This window comes from Nothobranchius furzeri, chromosome 6, assembly GCF_043380555.1.
Source record: "Nothobranchius furzeri strain GRZ-AD chromosome 6, NfurGRZ-RIMD1, whole genome shotgun sequence".
Taxonomy (NCBI): domain Eukaryota; kingdom Metazoa; phylum Chordata; class Actinopteri; order Cyprinodontiformes; family Nothobranchiidae; genus Nothobranchius; species Nothobranchius furzeri.
In genome coordinates, this window is record NC_091746.1 from 74295392 (window position 1) to 74313299 (window position 17908).

At 44.5% G+C, this 17908-nt stretch overlaps 1 protein-coding gene across 2 annotated transcripts in view; it reads left to right on the top strand.

Moving 5' to 3' along the window:
* The window catches only part of cacna1bb (calcium channel, voltage-dependent, N type, alpha 1B subunit, b), a 231019-nt gene that overhangs the window by 207992 nt on the left and 5119 nt on the right, over positions 1-17908 (top strand). The window contains exons 40-48 of one of the 2 annotated variants that reach the window (XM_054744924.2): positions 782-878; positions 4795-4900; positions 5002-5109; positions 6969-7078; positions 7866-8008; positions 8694-8823; positions 8903-9013; positions 11413-11451; positions 14513-14759. In XM_054744924.2, coding sequence (XP_054600899.2) covers positions 782-878; positions 4795-4900; positions 5002-5109; positions 6969-7078; positions 7866-8008; positions 8694-8823; positions 8903-9013; positions 11413-11451; positions 14513-14759 — 1091 coding nt within the window. The remainder of the gene's footprint in view (positions 1-781; positions 879-4794; positions 4901-5001; positions 5110-6968; positions 7079-7865; positions 8009-8693; positions 8824-8902; positions 9014-11412; positions 11452-14512; positions 14760-17908) is intronic. The other variant, XM_070552555.1, reaches the window with a different exon arrangement.

A 17908-nucleotide genomic window follows, 5' to 3' on the forward strand; every position in this document is an offset into this window, starting at 1 on the left:
CTTTACGCAGTCAAATTAACTAAAGACCACATTCACAAACAAAATGCTTTTATAATCATAAAAATTTATATGAGTCTAAAACAAACAAACACTCGTGCATCCTCAGTGGCTGACAGAAGTGTCACTCACTGGTTGTCGCCGCGGAGATTCCCACGAATCACCCGCGTCCTCGGACGGTAAACACGTGCGACGCTAACAACTTAACCAGTGAGGTTCGTGCCACTGATTCAAACAACGCCTACTTGCCGCTACCAACGCTGGAAGGCACGCTCATCCGAACGCCGTTCTGCTCATGTGTATGTGTACGCTCAAACAACGCGGACGCCGCCATATTTATGGCACGTCAGAATCTCGCGAGAGTTTGTGACATCGCGAGAATCCCGTGTTGAAATGAAAACTTTAATAAAGGTCGGAAAAGGAATTACCAAAACACTAACAAGGAAACGGTAACATAGTAAAGCAGTAATTTCCAAAAACAAAATAGAACAAAAAACTAAAAGAATTCCAACATGAGCTTGATCACAACTTGGGTTACACATTCCCTTATTTCCTCCTCTGGGATCCATTCCTGGATCAGCACGCTGTAATGGCATCCCAGAGTGTGACATCCTGGAAATCTTAGTAACAAAGATTTCTGTTTTCTGTCTTCCCCCCTCCCCCATTTTCTTGTTTGCTAACATCCCTTACCCCTCCCACCCACTCCACCCCACCTTTGATCTCTGGGGAATCTTTCTCCCTGCCTTCGTGACCTCCTTTGACCCTTTCCTTCCCTCCCTGGAAGTGGACGCATAACTTACCGTGACATGTACGAGATGCTACGTGACATGTCTCCTCCGCTAGGTTTGGGAAAGAAATGTCCTCCCCGAATCGCCTATAAGGTAGAATCACTCCTCTTCTCCTCCACCCTTCCATCGCCGCCGCTTTCCACCTGCCAAACATCTTCAGGCATATGTCAGTTTTCTGCGGTCAGCCCCACCCAGCCTGCTGCTGTCATGTTGCTTCTGTCCGTATGTGAGGCTCTGTGGTTTTGTATGTCAGGGTCGGTTCATCTGCTGTCAGGCTCTGCAACAGATCAACAACAGATCCAAGATGGGGAAAAATGAGGCAAAAACAGGAAGTTTATATGGGGGTGTGCGTAGTTAGACCTCTGCACTGTAGGTCAAGAAGATTTGTCTAAATCATGAGTTGTTTGGGATTTTTTTCATGTTTTTTTTCCAAAGCTTAGCAAGAACACTTTTTCTTAGATAAAATAATTACAATTACTAAAAGGAAAGATAGTAATTTGGTAACGAAATGTTGAAATATCTGTATTTATTCTGGACTTTTCTGGGAAACCACATGCTGGCTTCTGAGTGAGGAGGCTCTGATCTGTGTGAGGAGGCTCTGGTCTGTGTGAGGAGGCTGTAGTCTGTGTGAGGAGGCTCTGGCCTGTGTGAGGAGGCTGTAGTCTGTGTGAGGAGGCTCTGGCCTGTGTGAGGAGGCTGTAGTCTGTGTGAGGAGGCTCTGGCCTGTGTGAGGAGGCTCTGGTCTGTGTGAGGAGGCTGTAGTCTGTGTGAGGAGGCTCTGGCCTGTGTGAGGAGGCTGTAGTCTGTGTGAGGAGGCTTTGGCCTGTGTGAGGAGGCTGTAGTCTGTGTGAGGAGGCTCTGGCCTGTGTGAGGAGGCTCTGGCCTGTGTGAGGAGGCTCTGGCCTGTGTGAGGAGGCTCTGGCCTGTGTGAGGAGGCTCTTGCCTGTGTGAGGAGGTTCTTGCCTGTGTGAGGAGGCTCTGGTCTGTGTGAGGAGGCTCTGGCCTGTGTGAGGAGGCTCTGGCCTGTGTGAGGAGGCTCTGGCCTGTGTGAGGAGGCTCTGGCCTGTGTGAGGAGGCTCTGGCCTGTGTGAGGAGGCTCTGGTCTGTGTGAGGAGGCTCTGGTCTGTGTGAGGAGGCTCTGGCCTGTGTGAGGAGGCTCTGGTCTGTGTGAGGAGGCTCTAGTCTGTGTGAGGAGGCTCTGGCCTGTGTGAGGAGGCTCTGGCCTGTGTGAGGAGGCTCTGGTCTGTGTGAGGAGGCTCTGGTCTGTGTGAGGAGGCTCTGGCCTGTGTGAGGAGGCTCTGGTCTGTGTGAGGAGGCTCTGGTCTGTGTGAGGAGGCTCTGGTCTGTGTGAGGAGGCTCTAGTCTGTGTGAGGAGGACCTGGTCTGTGTGAGGAGGATCTGGTGTGTGTGAGGAGGCTCTGGCCTGTGTGAGGAGGCTCTAGTCTGTGTGAGGAGGCTGTAGTCTGTGTGAGGAGGCTCTGGCATGTGAGTGAGGAGGCTCTGATCCTTCCAACCTGTGATTGTGAGACTTCTAGTGACGTAGGAGTGGAGTTTTTACATATCAGCAGCCCTCAGGTAGTCCTTCTGTCTGCTGCTTACCTCTTAACATGCAGACTTAATGTGAGCCGTTCCAGCGAGCACACAGCTGTCGAACTGAATCAGATCTGAAGTTGGCCTGCCCTTGCCCCAGTTTAAAATGCCCAGGTCTGACGTGGTCACATCTCCAAATATAACTCAGCTTATTGTGAATCGACAGAGAAAGACACAAACAAAGACACAGAGCGAGCAGCGGTGCACTCCAGTGTTCTGTTTCCCCCTCTCACTCCTTCACCATTGATCATGCTTCCTTCTAACCTGTCTGAGTCCTCATGAGCGTATTTGCTGCCGATATTCATCCAGTTTTCACTTTGATGCTCGTTTCTCAGGCTGGGCTTGAAACGATCATTTCTTCACCCTCTCATGTTTTCATGTCCATTAAAGTCCTTTTCCCTCTCGCCCTGAAACAAAATGCAAACACTAGCACGCAGAAGCGCTTCTCTGGAGACTCTTATGTGTTTTTTCTTTGCATCTGTGCATCTCTTGTTATTTTTGTATGTTTGTTTAACATCAAAATGTCAAAAAACATTGATCCAAACAAACGCATGCGCTCCGAAATTTGCTGCTTTGATCTGGAATCTGCACCGTTTTCTTCATTGCACCATGAGTCTGAATGTATTTGTTTTATTTTATTTATTTAAATATGGTTTTCTCTACAAAGCCAATCATTATGAATATGAACTGAAATAAACTGTCATCAAACAGCACATTGAACTGCAGGTTGTTGATATAGCGCCTAAGACAGGGGTGTCAAATATGCGGCCCGCGGGCCGAATCCGGCCCGCAAGCGGGTTAAATCCGGCCCGCGAGATGGTTGTGTAAACTTTATTTTCATACTTTACAAAATAGAGTGAAAATAAACTTATCTTTGTGAGCAAGATTCCTCTGTAACGAGTATAAATAAAACAAAGCTGCGCTCAAGGCTCACACAAGAACTTGAATCACAACCTGAAGTTGGCCGCCACTCAGGACGTGAATTCTGATGTTGATGTGCTGGTGAAAGCTAAAAGATGTAAAGTAAAATGAGTAAAATATACTTTAAGTGCTGCATGGAACTGATCTAGCCATGTGGCCTGTAAGCTCTTTGAATCACTAAGGAATGTTATTTTTATTTATTGATTTATTTTTTTTTTTTTTTCAAATTTTCAAGGACACTTCAGGTGTTGTACTTGTACTACACTGTCCTCAGGCTCCAGCTTTGTTTTATATTGATTGTATTAAAACAAAGAAAACAATCTGAGGTTTTTTTTTAATTTACCGGTCCGGCCCACCTGGGACTAGATTTCCCTCAATGTGGCCCCTGAGCTAAAATGAGTTTGACACCCCTGGCCTAAGATGATCTGATATTTGTAAGTGAGGAGCTCGATGTGACCTAACAGGCTGCTGATTTAGTCCAACTGACATATTTAGAACAGAGAAATGCAGCAAACCTCCATGTTATGGAAGGTAAAATGGATAAATATTATACAGCTGGGAAAACCACACCATTAGTCATTCTCACATTCACACACTGGTGGTGATGAGCTACGATGTAGCCACAGCTGCCCTGGGGCGCACTGACAGAGGCGAGGCTGCTGAGCACAGGCGCCATCGGTCCCTCCGACCACCACCAGCAGGCAACGTGGGTTAAGTGTCTTGCCCAAGGACACAACAACAGCATTCTCTGGTGGGAGTCGAGATTGAACCTGCAACCTTCCGATTACTGGACAACCTGCTGAGATACTGCTGCCCCTAGGCCGAGGAAACAGGGAAGGGGTTTTAAAGAAGCCGCTTGAATGGCCCAGCCAATCACCTGACCTACATCCCGCAGAACATCTATGGAGAGAACTTAAGATCAAAGTTCATAAAAGAAGTCCAAAAGAACGTTTGTGTGGAAGGATGGGCCAGAACCACTCCAGAGCAGTGCAGACGCCCGGTGTCGCTACACAAGAGGCGTCTAGCCGCTGTAATCACCAACAAAGGCTTTTCTACACCTGGGTCTGAGGGTCTGCAACCTCCGTCTCCCCCTGAGACTCTCTTATTATGGTTTTTACACACATGCATGCTGCCAGATGCAGATTAGCAGTAATGTTTGCGAATCCAGGAAAAATTAATAATTTGTGTAAAGAGCAGCTGCATTATCACTTATAATTATAATGAGAAAATACTTGATCATGTCTGCCATTAACTCTTCCAAATAAAGCAACCTTTTTATTTTAAATGAAAACAACCAACCGGTTTGCTGCCTTTCCCTGTTTTGGCCGGTTTCTGTGACCAATTTATGATGTTTTACATTCAAATAGAGAAAAAAGTTGTCGTTTTAACTAGAATGTGGCTTGTTTGGTTTGAAAGTGTTGGGCTAACGAATGTTTGGGGCATGTTTTCCATCCCAACGAGCAAAGATTAAAGTACTCTGTTGGATCTTCCCTCTCAGCGACTGGTGAGGATGAACATGCCGATCGCTGACGACAACACGGTCCACTTCACTTCCACGCTGATGGCTCTGATCCGAACCGCCCTGGATATCAAACTGGCATCTGGTGAGAGACTAAAACTCCAGCACCCACAATTCCTTGCGGCCTGACTGAGAGCGCGGGTGACAGCAAGGTGGAGTTGTTGTGACGCTCTTGTGGGCCCTCAGGCGTCCTGGCGCAGCGTTTGTGTGACGCTGACCTGAAGAGGGAGCTAAACCGGGTCTGGCCCAGCTTGTCTCAGAAGACCATCGACCTGCTGGTGACGCCTCATAAATGTGAGCAGCGCTGAACGCGTTTATTTATCCAGGTTTAACGTAATAACTATCTAATGAACTCCCTTACTGTCATGTGTTTCAAGTCTTCTTCACTTTCAGCAGCTTGGTTACATATTATACTTGGTAAATTAATATTAAATAATTTAATTAATCAATATTTAACTCTTTAGAGGAAACTTAATGTGGAGGTTCGACTCTTCATTGTTATTGAAGGCTTTTTAATCTTGTCTTTTGTTTATTTTTAATATGTTTGTATATATATATATATATTTATTATTTTCTCCCATTTGTATAACATTTGTAATTTTTCTTCTTATGTTTATAAAAGTATATATTTTTTAACCTTTTTTTTATGTTCTGCTCTTCTTACCTATTCCATCTTTCTCAGGATCCACTGATTTCCCTCTTTCCTGTTCAATCAATCAAAGATACTTTATTAATCCCAGAGGGAAATTTGAGTTTCAGTACACACAATTCAGAGATCAGACATACATGGGCAAGACACATGACAAGAATTGGTGACTGTGGTCATTCACAACCCTGAGTCGTGCTACCTTAATAGAGATAAGAGGGTTACATGAGGATTGGTTCAGGTGGAGGGAAAAAAGGCACTTCAGAGTTACCCTCCAGCAGGAGGGCAGCTTTGCTCTGCAAAAAAACACCTCAGACAGAAATGCAACAGACTTCAGACATCACAACATAAGTGTCCACTAGGTGGGGTGGTGGGTTGGGACTATCCCCACTTCAGTTCCTGCAGCCACGATAAGCAGCGCATGTCACCTCAGTGTGGATAGGGGAGGAGCATTGAGGGTTGGAGGGTTGCAGTGACCCTGCAACGTTTCAGCGGCCTTCCTGCAGTCCCGCCCAGGCTGGGATAGGAGACAGAGTTGAGATGCCATAGCGACGGCACATTCCACATATCTTCTGAGGGGGGAGTTTTCGTTGGAGCCTTGCAGGCTCAAGGGCGCCAGATTCCGATTAGAAATTGTTTTGGGGCCAGACAGATATAATTTCCTCTCTGTCTTACAGTTTGTTGGTCTTCAACCTCTCAAAATCCCAGTAATGGACATTAATCCATCCTAATACGTGCTGATTCGTCCACTCTCTCCTTGATGGCATCCATCTTCTGTGCCAATGAATGAAACTCGGCCAAAGTCCCAAGCTTACGATTCATCTCGACAATTATTTGAGTCTGTGAATTCACAGCACGGTGCAAACTCTCTCTCTTTATATATTTTTTTATCACAATTGTCTATGTTTTGCTCATTTGAAATATATTTTAATAATTTTCTTAAATGTTTTTGATATTTTTACATTGATTGTTTTTGTGAAGCGCCTCGTGATTTTTATCTTGAGGTGCTATAGAAATTATCTTTTCTTCTTCTTCTTCTTCTTCTTCTTCTTCTTCTTCTTCTTCTTCTTCTTCTTCTTCTTCTTCTTCTTCTAATGCCTAGAAAAAGTCTCAAGTTTAAGCTGCAAATGAAGATTTAAAGTGAATAAAGGAAAGGAAAGCTGGCCACTTGCCCTATAACGAGTTTCTCCTCCTGATAAATATACTTATTAGAAGTTTTTAGATATATTGCTGTTTTGGGCTCCCTAAAAGTTCTTGTTCCTGAAAACAAAGCATCTCGTTAGGATCAGCTGTATCACCTGTATTAACCTGAGGATGTTTTCGGGTATTAAAATATTTTTTATGCTTTTCACACAGATTATCATTAACAAAGTAAACATTAACTTTTATTAAATAACTTCCTGGTTTGTAACCTGTTGTGCTCTTCTCATGAGATGAACTTTGTTCTGTTGCTCCTCTGGCTCCATCTAGTGGTCACCTGGGTGACGTGTTTCTCTCTCCTCCGCAGATAACGAGCTGACTGTGGGGAAAGTCTACGCTGCTCATATGATCTTTGACTTCTTCAAACAGAACCGAGCAAAGAAACTAGAGCAGCAGAACCCGTCTGGAGCTCATCAGGTTGTAGAACTTCTTCATTCTGATTGGCTGGTTCTGCTACTGACAGGTTTTGGTTTTAGTTGACAGTTTTAATTGAAACTACAGCATGTTTTTATTGTCTATGTGGGCCTACTACTAATGAGAAACACCCAGGGGGAAATACAAACCATCCTACAGCAAAGAGGCTTGGACTCAGCTGTGTGGAACAGATTAAACCGTTTAAAATTATGTTTGAATGAACATAAAAACAGATTAAATACAAAGAAGTTCAACTTAAAAGGTCAAACTAGCACATGTGACAGACTCATTCCATGCAAAGCCAGATATTTCAAGCCTTTCTTTGTTTTAATTGTGGATTACAGTTGAAAACCCCACATTATTAGAATATTAGGAAAAGGTTCAATAATCCAGACTCAAAGTGTCACGGCGACCCGTGTCCAGGTGAGGGAGCGCTGTTTCCATATATGATGATCATCTTAAGGGGTCTCAGGACTGCTCGTTGTCCGATCCCTCACCTAAAACCTGTTTGCCATGGGTGACCCTACCAGAGGCGCAAAGCCTCAGAGGACCACTGGGACACTCAAACCCCTCCACCAGGAGGGGCTAATGAGTCCAGAACACCTACAGAGGGTTCTTGAGCCTTTAGAGGGTCTCTCAGTCTCCGCTGGATTACTGACACAAATGAACTTTAGCGCCAGCTTCTCATGTTTTCAGTTTCACCCGAAGGAAACAGTTCATCTGTAGTCTTGTTGACAGAATGAGTGAATTATTGAATATTTGTGATGATTGTTGTTGTTTTGTCCTACAGAGTAAACTGGGAGCGCTGTTCCGTCCCATGCTGCCCTTCAGTCACATCCATGATGTCGAGCCGCCAGTCATCAGCCCCAAACAGGCCATCCCACTAGAACCAGAAGCCCCGCCCATCAACGCTTCCTCCAACGGAGAAATGATGTAAGAGGTCCACAAATTCAGTTGCTTTCAGATCACTTCTATGCTTAAAAAGTGCATTCATCTGTTTTCCTCCATTTATCCGGGTCTGGGTCGGGGTTGGGGGGTAGCATCTCAAGTAGGGCATCCCAGACAGCCGTCCCCCCGGCCAGCTCCTCCAGCAGGACCCCCAGGTGTTCCCAGGCCAGAATTTAGATGTACTTGCTCCAACGCATCCTTGGTGGACCCGGGGGCCTCCTGCCTGCAGGACATGCCCGATGCACCTCCCCAGGAAGGCCTTCAGGCAGCATCCTAACAAGATGCCCAGACCACCATAGCTGGCTCCTCTCGATCCGGGGCAGCTACGGCTCTACTCCCAAGTCCCTCCCGACTGTCCGAGCTCCTCACCTTATCTCCGGCTGAGCCCAGGCACCCTCCAGAGGAAACTCATTTCAGCCACTTAAAATGTTTGTTTTACAAACTATGTTTTTGTTTAAATGTCTTTAGAGGAAAGAAAAGGTCCTCGTGACCATCATCAGATGGTCCTAGGTGTCCTTTAAACCACGTTTACTCATCAGATCCATCCAGAGGCTGATTCACAACTTTAAAGCACCTTCTGCTCCATGAAACCTTTTAGTTCAACTCTCCTTAATAGTTTGTGATCAGTTTCAGAGAAAAAGCAGAACAATCACCTTGTGTGTTGATGCAGATTAAGCAAGAGGAGCAACATGAAACATTCCCAGTCTGGAGACGTTTCTCAGGCAGCGCAGAGACCCAAAACCCGTAGGAGGCTGCAGAGAGGCCAGTCGGAGGATGTGCAGTACTCCATCAGACCACAGGTCCACAACCACAACACCCGTGTATATTTAATGTTGTTATGACACGTCTTATATCAACTCACTTCCCTGTCTGCTTTAGGAACAGGTGGAGCAGAAGCAGGTGGACAATATGTCCGACTCCGAGGGATATCCGTGCCTGGAGGGTCACGGCAGAGCGGCGTCGCTGCCCCGACTCAACGCCGAGTACTACGTAAGATCCTCACGATCCATGTTTTCTTTGTGACCGCTGAGAGGAAAGATTTCAGCCTGTGGTGGCGACAGAACGGTGGTCCTAGAACCAGCAGCAGAGGTCGGAGACGCTGGACAGGACTGGAAAGGGCTGATGGGAGTCCGTGAGTGAGAGCAGCCTTTCTGTCAGCTCCCATCAGCTCATCGCTGACCCCGACCTAACCCGCTCCGACAGCTCCGGTCCACCGGAGACAAGCTTCAGAGTAGAGATGTGCTCAGACAGAGGGACAGCAGGCAGGTTAGCTGCTAATCCCATAATAAAATGTCATTATGACCGAAAATAACTCGATTTTAGTGACTGACCTGGACTTTTGAAGCACAAATTTAGAGATTATTTAGTTTATTATTAATGAAAATCCAGGAGCAGATGTGCCTGAAAGTGTCGTTTAACCCAGCGTTCACCAGCCTGTTACACTGATGCTTTCAATATGGAGCTAGAGGTCAGGAGGTCAAGCTTCAAATAACATCAGAAAACAGATGTTTCAGCACAAAAGACCTGAAATAAAAGCTTTTATCTTTGCATCATATAGGTGTTAACAGCCAGCGTGTGTAACGTCAAATATGAAATACTCATGTTAACAGATGATCCATTAGGATTAATAAATAAATCTTTAATTGATTTTAAATGCTTCTAGTTCTGTTTTCTCTCCATTCAGCAAAATAACTGACTTTAATTTGATTGATTTTAATTGTATTTGTTCACATATTTAAGACTTGATTTGACGTTTGAACCAGAAACCTTTTCAACAAAATTCATAGCAAAAACAAAACTTTATATTTTTTACAAACAGAAATAAAATCTAGAAAACTAGAAAGTATAAAAAATGTTCAAAGTTTAACAGCAACCAATCATTTGTAAATGTCAAAAATGGAGATTTTTCTGATATTTCACTATTTTTTAAAATAAAATATGATGATGACAATGACCCGTCCTCTCAGAGTAAGGACTCCAGAGCGCTCTACACCACAGTGCATCATTCATCCATTCACACACACATTCACTCACTGGTGGTGATGAGCTACGATGTAGCCACAGCTGCCCTGGGGCGCACTGACAGAGGCGATGTATATATTTACACGATAAATAGTTAAACTTATAAATAACATTTTATTAAATAAAATAATGAAAGAGATCCAGCTGTTGTGTTGTCGAATCCCCCCCCCCCCCCCCTCGAGAGAAACCACGGATTGACAGAATGAGTTTTACTTTTTTATTAAACTTTTCATTTATTGGACTATCAGTGTATTTATAATAATAATAATTATTATTATTTTGTTAACTTGAAGATGAAAATGGGCTCCACTGATATATGACGTGTTTGTGACTCGGACCGTTTGCCCTCGCCTGCAGCGTGTCGACGTCTTGTTGCAATGATTTTTATTTGTTATTTTCTGGTTGTTGTTTCTGTGTTTCTGGATTGTTCCACCCGTCTGATTAGCTTTGTCGTTGTTCTGTTCTGGTGGTTTGTCTGTCTCTCTCTGTCACCCTAATTTGACCCACAGATTCTGAACATGCTTGTCCTGACATTTATGTTGCCCTTTGACCTCTCAGCCTCCTCTGCTCTCTCTGAAGATCTCGGGCTGCACTGATTCTGCCTTTAGTTTTCTGAAACACCATAGCTGTCATCATACATGTGCAGAAGCACGTCTAGTGTTTGTAAATTACCAAAGTTGACAAATGTGGTAGAAATTACCCAGAAATTCATAAATGTCAACGTTCTGTGGTCTCCCACAGAGCTTCATGTAAAACAACACTTCTTCTAATGCCCCTTTTTATGTCACACATCCGCCACCCGACCCCTGAATGGATTAAATCACGGCGTATTTTGACTGAATAAACCATCTTTAATGTTATAATGTCCGTCAACGCCTTTTGGCTCCAGTCAGTGACGTCACTCACTGCCAAAACGGTGGTGATCATAGGCTTGAATACATACACGCGACATTTGGGCGTTGGCGAGCGTAACAGTGTCACCGCCATATTTGATAGGTTCCTCGTTCCCCAAACCCAGCTGGAGCCGAGGCCTACGGCTGCAGCCACTGGCGCAGTACTGAAACAGATCATGTGGGAATACTATTTTAATTGTAGTTATTTAATTGTTTGAATGCTGTAAAGCACCCTTGGTCCCAGGAGTCTTGTATTAACTTGATATTGTTCAGCGTTACCATGGCAACGTGCTTAGCAACAACATTTTAGACACAACTGTATCAACATACTCTCAGAACTAAAAATCCAGAAAGTCGTCAGCCTGCAGCTCTCATCTCCTCTCATGTCTCCTGTGACTGTCCTCCTTTTATCCCTTATTTTGATGCTCACTGCTAATTTTCTGCCCACCTCCTCTTGTATGTGCTGTCTGATAGCGGAGCCACCCTCGCCACGCCCCCGGGACTCACCTGGCAGTATGTACCACCTGTTGTGCCACCTGTTTTATCGCTTTTTCCTCCTCGTCCGTCTCCCCTCCCTGTTTTTCCTGCTTTTATTCTCTCACGTCTACGCTCATGTCCTCCAGAATCCAGCAGTCATTTCCATGTAAATGTTATTAAAACCTGTCCTAGACTCATTTACATAGTCCATTAGGTGTAGAGAGGCATCTGTGGAGGGAGCGCTTCAGTACGGTGAACCGTGTTTGTGTGTCTGTGGTGTGAAAGGTAGAAACGGTTCTGCTGCTCTTCTGGTTTTAAAACAAATTCTCTCTTTTCTCTCAGTTTGTTCTGATATTCAGCCTTAAAATCTTTCTGACTTCGTATTGAATGGAAAATCAAAACAACTTTTCATTTTTTATCTGAAGCCAAGTGTTGCCATCCTAAAGTCTCACAGGCGAGTTTGCTTAGTAACAAATCAGCATTTGAAATGAAAGCTTTTAAGACTGAAAAAGACTCTTTATTCTGGTTATTCTCAATGTTGTGTGTAATTGTTGTTTCTGACGGCAGCAACTGTCTAAACGGTGAGATAAGAACACGAAGCAGCAAATCAACCTCCTTTATGCAACAAATGAGCAGAGCCAGATAGAAACGTGCTTTTTCATCATGTTACCTGTAGTCTAAGACCTGTTAGAGGGTTAATAACATCAATAGAAACCAAATATTCTGTTCATTTATTCATATTTCTTTGTTTCATCTTCAGAGTCGAATCATTCAGGATGTTTTCAGATTTATAAATTCAGTTCAAAAGTAGTTCATTAAGCTTAAATGGAAATGACATAAAATTCAAATGATTTTTTATTTAATTTAATTTTGAAATCAATGAAATAAAAATTTGCATTTTTTCCATGTTAATAAACTGTCTTTATTTCTTATATTCAGTCACATTTTTAATTTAAACATTATTTTTTTAAATAATTCAAATGAAAATTTGGTTAAAAACTTGTGATTTTAATCTGTGATTAATTGGATTGAAAGCTACATTTATTTAAATAAACTAAAATGACTACATCAACATCGAGAGGAGCCAGTTGAGGTGGCTCGGGCATCTGGTCAGGATGCCTCCTGGACGCCTCCCTGTGAGGTTTTCTGGGCACGACCAACCGGGAGGAGACCTAAAGGTAGACCCAGGACACGGTGGAGGGACTATGTCTCTCACCTGGCCAGGGAACACCTTGGGATTTCCCCGGAGGAGCTGGCCCGAGTGGCTGGGGAGAGGGAAGTCTGGGCCTCTCGCCTTAGGATACTGCCCCCACGACCCGACTCTGGACAGGCGGATGAAAATGGATGGATGGATGGATGGATGGATGGATGGATGGATGGATGGATGGATGAGTGGGTGGGTGGATGGATGGATGGATGGATGGATGGATGGATGGATGGGTGGGTGGGTGGATGGATGGATGGATGGATGGATGGGTGGGTGGGTGGGTGGATGGATGGATGGATGGATGGATGGATGGATGAATGGGTGGGTGGGTGGGTGGATGGATGGATGGATGGATGAATGAATGGGTGGGTGGGTGGATGGATGGATGGATGGATGGATGGATGGATGGATGAATGGATGAATGGGTGGGTGGATGGATGGATGGATGGATGGATGAGTGGGTGGGTGAGTGGGTGGATGGATGGATGGATGGATGGATGGATGGATGGATGGATGGATGGGTGGATGGATGGATGGATGGATGGATGGATGAATGGGTGGGTGGGTGGGTGGGTGGATGGATGGATGGATGGATGGATGGGTGGGTGGGTGGATGGATGGATGGATGGATGGATGGATGGGTGGATGGATGGATGGATGGATGGATGAGTGGGTGGGTGGATGGATGGATGGATGGATGGATGGGTGGATGGATGGATGGATGAGTGGGTGGGTGGATGGATGGATGGATGGATGGATGGATGAATGGGTGGGTGGGTGGGTGGGTGGATGGATGGATGGATGGATGAGTGGGTGGGTGAGTGGGTGGATGGATGGATGGATGGATGGATGGGTGGGTGGGTGGATCGGTGGGTGGATGGATGGATGGATGGGTGGGTGGGTGGGTGGATGGATGGATGGATGGATGGATGGGTGGGTGGATGGATGGGTGGGTGGGTGGATGGATGGATGGGTGGGTGGGTGGATGGATGGATGGGTGGGTGGATGGATGGATGGATGGATGGATGGGTGGGTGGGTGGATGGATGGGTGGATGGATGGATGGGTGGATGGATGGATGGATGGATGGATAGATGGAAATGACTTTTTATTCAATAATTCATGTAAATGTTAAGTTAAATGTAGTTAAAGTGTTTTATTTAATATTGCCATTTCATTTAATCCTGAATGAAATAAGGTGCTTTTATAGTTGTAATTTATATAATTAATTGTACATGATTTATTTTTTATATTTGTAAACCGTAGATTCTTAAAATAATTTAATTAGTTTTTAATTAAATAAAATTAGATTTTTTGTTTTTTAAGAAACTTAATTCTAAACTAAAAGGAAACAAACTTTAAAATCTGGATAAATTATTGCTGCTTTTTAAAGTTTTCATCTCTCAGTTTGGGTTGCTCTTGGCTCAGCCGCTCTTCGAGGTAAGAAGTTTGTGGGGTGAGTGACATCGTCCTTACCTCTAAAGAAAAATCGATTGGATCAGATTTGTAGACGATGCTGAAAAAAGACATTTCAGCGTTTAAATTTGGTTTCCACAGTTCCAGATCTGCAGGATTTATATATCATTAAACTGGGTTGTGTTTAGTTTTAACTGAACAGAACTGAGAAAGGCCGGTGTCACACCCACCCAACCACCGTCACCACGTCTCTGTCTGTTGGTAGAAACTCCTACCAGCTGCTAAAGGTTCTGCAGCCTCAAGTTGTTTAGTTGCTGAATCGTTTTCATTCTTCTAAAACTTCAACATTTGTGGAAGACGTCAGGTCTGACCTTTGGACAAAAGGTTGCGTCTTTTTTGTGTTTGATGTGAATATTTTGTTGGGTGAAGTCACTTTTATCCAGCTTTCTCTTAAAACTTTACCTTCTTCTTCCAGCCCATCATTGACCTCAGCCCCATAAAACGCTCGGCGTCCTCTCTGTCGCCACAGCGCCACCTGCAGGAGGTAGAGCTGAGGGAATACAGCCTGGAACATGTTCGGCACCAGTCTGCTACAGATCCCCAACAGGACAGAAGCCACCATCATCACCACCACCACTGCCATCGGCGCAGGGACAACGACAAAGACAAGAAGCAAAAGTCTCTAGATACAACGTCATCAGTGCCGCCGTCCAGCACTCTTGGTGAGACCAAATGATTTCATGGTTTAGATCAATTCTATTCAAGTTTATTTGTAAAGCGCCAAGTCAGGACGAGTCGTCTCAAGGACCTTCACATAATAAACATTCCAATTCAGGTCAGTTCATTAAGCCAATCAGAAAAGTTTCCTATGTAAAGAACCCAGCAGGTCGCATCGAGTCACTGACTGGTGTCTCCAACATTTGACTAGTGTCAGTGACTTGATGCATTCCTCATATTAAGCAAGCATGCAGCGACAGTGGAGAGGAAAACTCCCTTTTAACAGGAAGAAGCCTCCAGAGAATCCTGGCTCGGTATAAGCAGCCATCCTCCACGACTCACTGGGGATGGAGAAGACAGAGCACACACACACACACACACACACACACACACACACACACACACACACACACACACACACACACACACACACACTAGTAATGTGTCTATAGTTACATTGTGATTTCTTAGTAAATATTGTATTTGGTGAAAGATAAACTTTATTGTATTTATCCTAGTGAATCTATAATTAAACAGATAAACTAGTAGTAGCACATCAAAAGTCAAGGAAACCAAAAAGTTATTATCAGGAGAGAGAGAATGTATTAGTGGTTAGCAGCAGTGTGCTAGTCGATGGCCCCCTCCATGAGGCCACCACAGCTCAGCAGAACGTCGTTGTAGCTTCTTCTGGGGAGAAAAACACTTACAGAGAAAATAAAGTTAACAGCTGAAATAGCAGGAAATAATACAGTTAAAGAGCAGACTGTAGAAGAAAGTAGTAGAGTGTGAAAAGTGGTCAGTGTGTCCTCCAGCAGTCTAAGCCTATAGCAGCATAACTACAGAGTTAACTCTGGATAATCTGTCCTATTTAGATGTAGGCATGTTGGAGGCAGGGCAATGGAGAGCCGTCTTTACCGACTGTACACTCCACCTCCCTCTACTCCCCCACTTGTCCAGATTTAGGCTAACATCAGATTTTAACCATAGACCCTATCAAATAAAAATGTTTTAAGCCTATTCTTAAAAGTAGACAAAGTGTCTGCCTCATGGACTAAAGCTGGGAGCTGGTTCCACAGGAGAGGAGCCTGATAACTAAAAGATCTGCCTTCGTCCTATTTTCAGATATTCTGGGAACCACCAGTAAACCTGCAGTCCGAGGATGTGTTGAAATCAGGTGTGTCGAACTCCAGTCCTTGGTATCCTGCATCTTTTTGTTGTTTCCTGTTCCAACACAGTTGAAACACCTGTGCAGCAGCTCACCAGGCTCTCCAGAAGCTTGTTAATCACCTGCTGATTGAAATCAGGAGTGTTGAAGCAGGAAAAACACTAAAACATGTGGGATAGTTGCCCTCGGGGACTGGAGTTTGACACCCCTGGTTTAGAGAAACGATGAACTGATGTAGGATTAAAGCATCTTACGGGACGTGACGTGCTACAAGTTAGAATAACAAGAAGGTTTCTCGATGTCCCCGCGTGAGTCGGGGGGTATTTATTTCTACGAACTTAGAGATCTTTAACCCTCCCACTGTCTTTGTGGGTGACCCCGCAAGGAATGATGACCATTGAGCAAGATTGATGGTTTATCTCTTGAGGTCCATGTGGCAGGGGTGAGGTGGTGCTGACTAAAAACTAAAACTTCACCTAAAGGTTACTTGAAAGATTCAGAAGCATAACAGAAAATGTGTGCATTTTCACGCACTTTTAGTTCTGTTTCAACTCTATGAACTACCAGTTAATTTTATCAGACCTTCACGATGTGTGTGTGTCTCTGTTGTAGCAGGAAAACGATGTTCCGGTCATTTCGGGAACCAAATGAGTACCTGCCCTGGGTACTAGATGGCCTGTTAGAGTCTCTGAGCAGGACTTGTGGGTAACTCATGCTGACTGGCAGTAACTCAGTAGGAAATGATAACAGTAGATGTCACCACACAACCAGGATTTACCATTGCTGTTTAATAACAGCAAACAGAAATGTAGCAGCCATCCCAGCTTCTTCCATCTTCTTAGCCCGAATGTACTTGCTTTTAATCACGCGTAGGCGTGTATCGTTGCTACATCGCGTAACTTGTGTTTGTTTGAAGTGTCGTTTGTGTGCATATCTGAAATTACGGCGACATGTTCTCAAGCTGCAATATGCAGGTAACCAGTAGGGGGAGGGTGTCCCGTTTGCAAAACCAGCAAGACATAGCCGCCATTGCCACGCTGTGTCTGGCTTAGAGGTCTTACATCTGTGATAACGCTGCTGTCTTTTCTTCTGTCCTGATTTCAGAATTAACCAGTTGTTGACATGGACAGTGCCAGGCGGCGGCTTGGGGTTGCTACAGCAACCGACAATTTCCTGCTCTCCAGTCCCGGTGTTGTGTCGATATGTGTTCCCCCCTCGAGATCTGTTTCTGTTGCACCCAGATGCGAGTGGAGACGACCCACTCACAAAAAATAACTCTCGCCCTCACCCTTTGTTTTGCATATTTTAAATTTTTGAAAGTATTATGTGTAGCGCCATTTTTCTGTTTGTTTCAAGGTTTTGGTTAGGGTAAGGGTAAGGGTTGGGACACGCATTTTTGGAGTGGATGGTTCAAAGTCGCAGCTGGGTGCAAAGGAAACAGATCTCGAGGGGGAACACATGTGGACTAACACCGGCCGACAGACACTGGAGGGGCGTTTGCATTTGTCGTAAAATGAAAAGTTATAAAACAATTTTATTCCGTATTCTCTGCTGCTGTGGGCACCTTTTGGCACCACTCACCACTGAAAACACGGCTATGTGCTAATCGGCCAATAAATGGAGACACAATGGTTTAGAATCCAGGAAGCCTGGGATATTCCCCGGGTGTTTCTCAATGTCCAGGCGCCTGGCCTTGTGAGGCGATGTCTAGCGAGGCCAGGCGTCTTGCTTACGAGGACACGGTCCTTCCTTGGTCAAAGAAAACGGTTAAATGGAACAGACTTGCATCACGTGACCGCGGCTTCCATGGTGGTCACGTAACATCACGTGTCACGGGAGATAACGTTATATTTTATACGTATAAGTTTCAATATAAATATATAATGAGACTTTTACTTTTTAAATTGTGTATATGTTTATTAAATTAAATATGTAAGTGAGTTACTACCCGCTAGCCACCGAAGCTGCAACTACTAAGCAACTAACCAA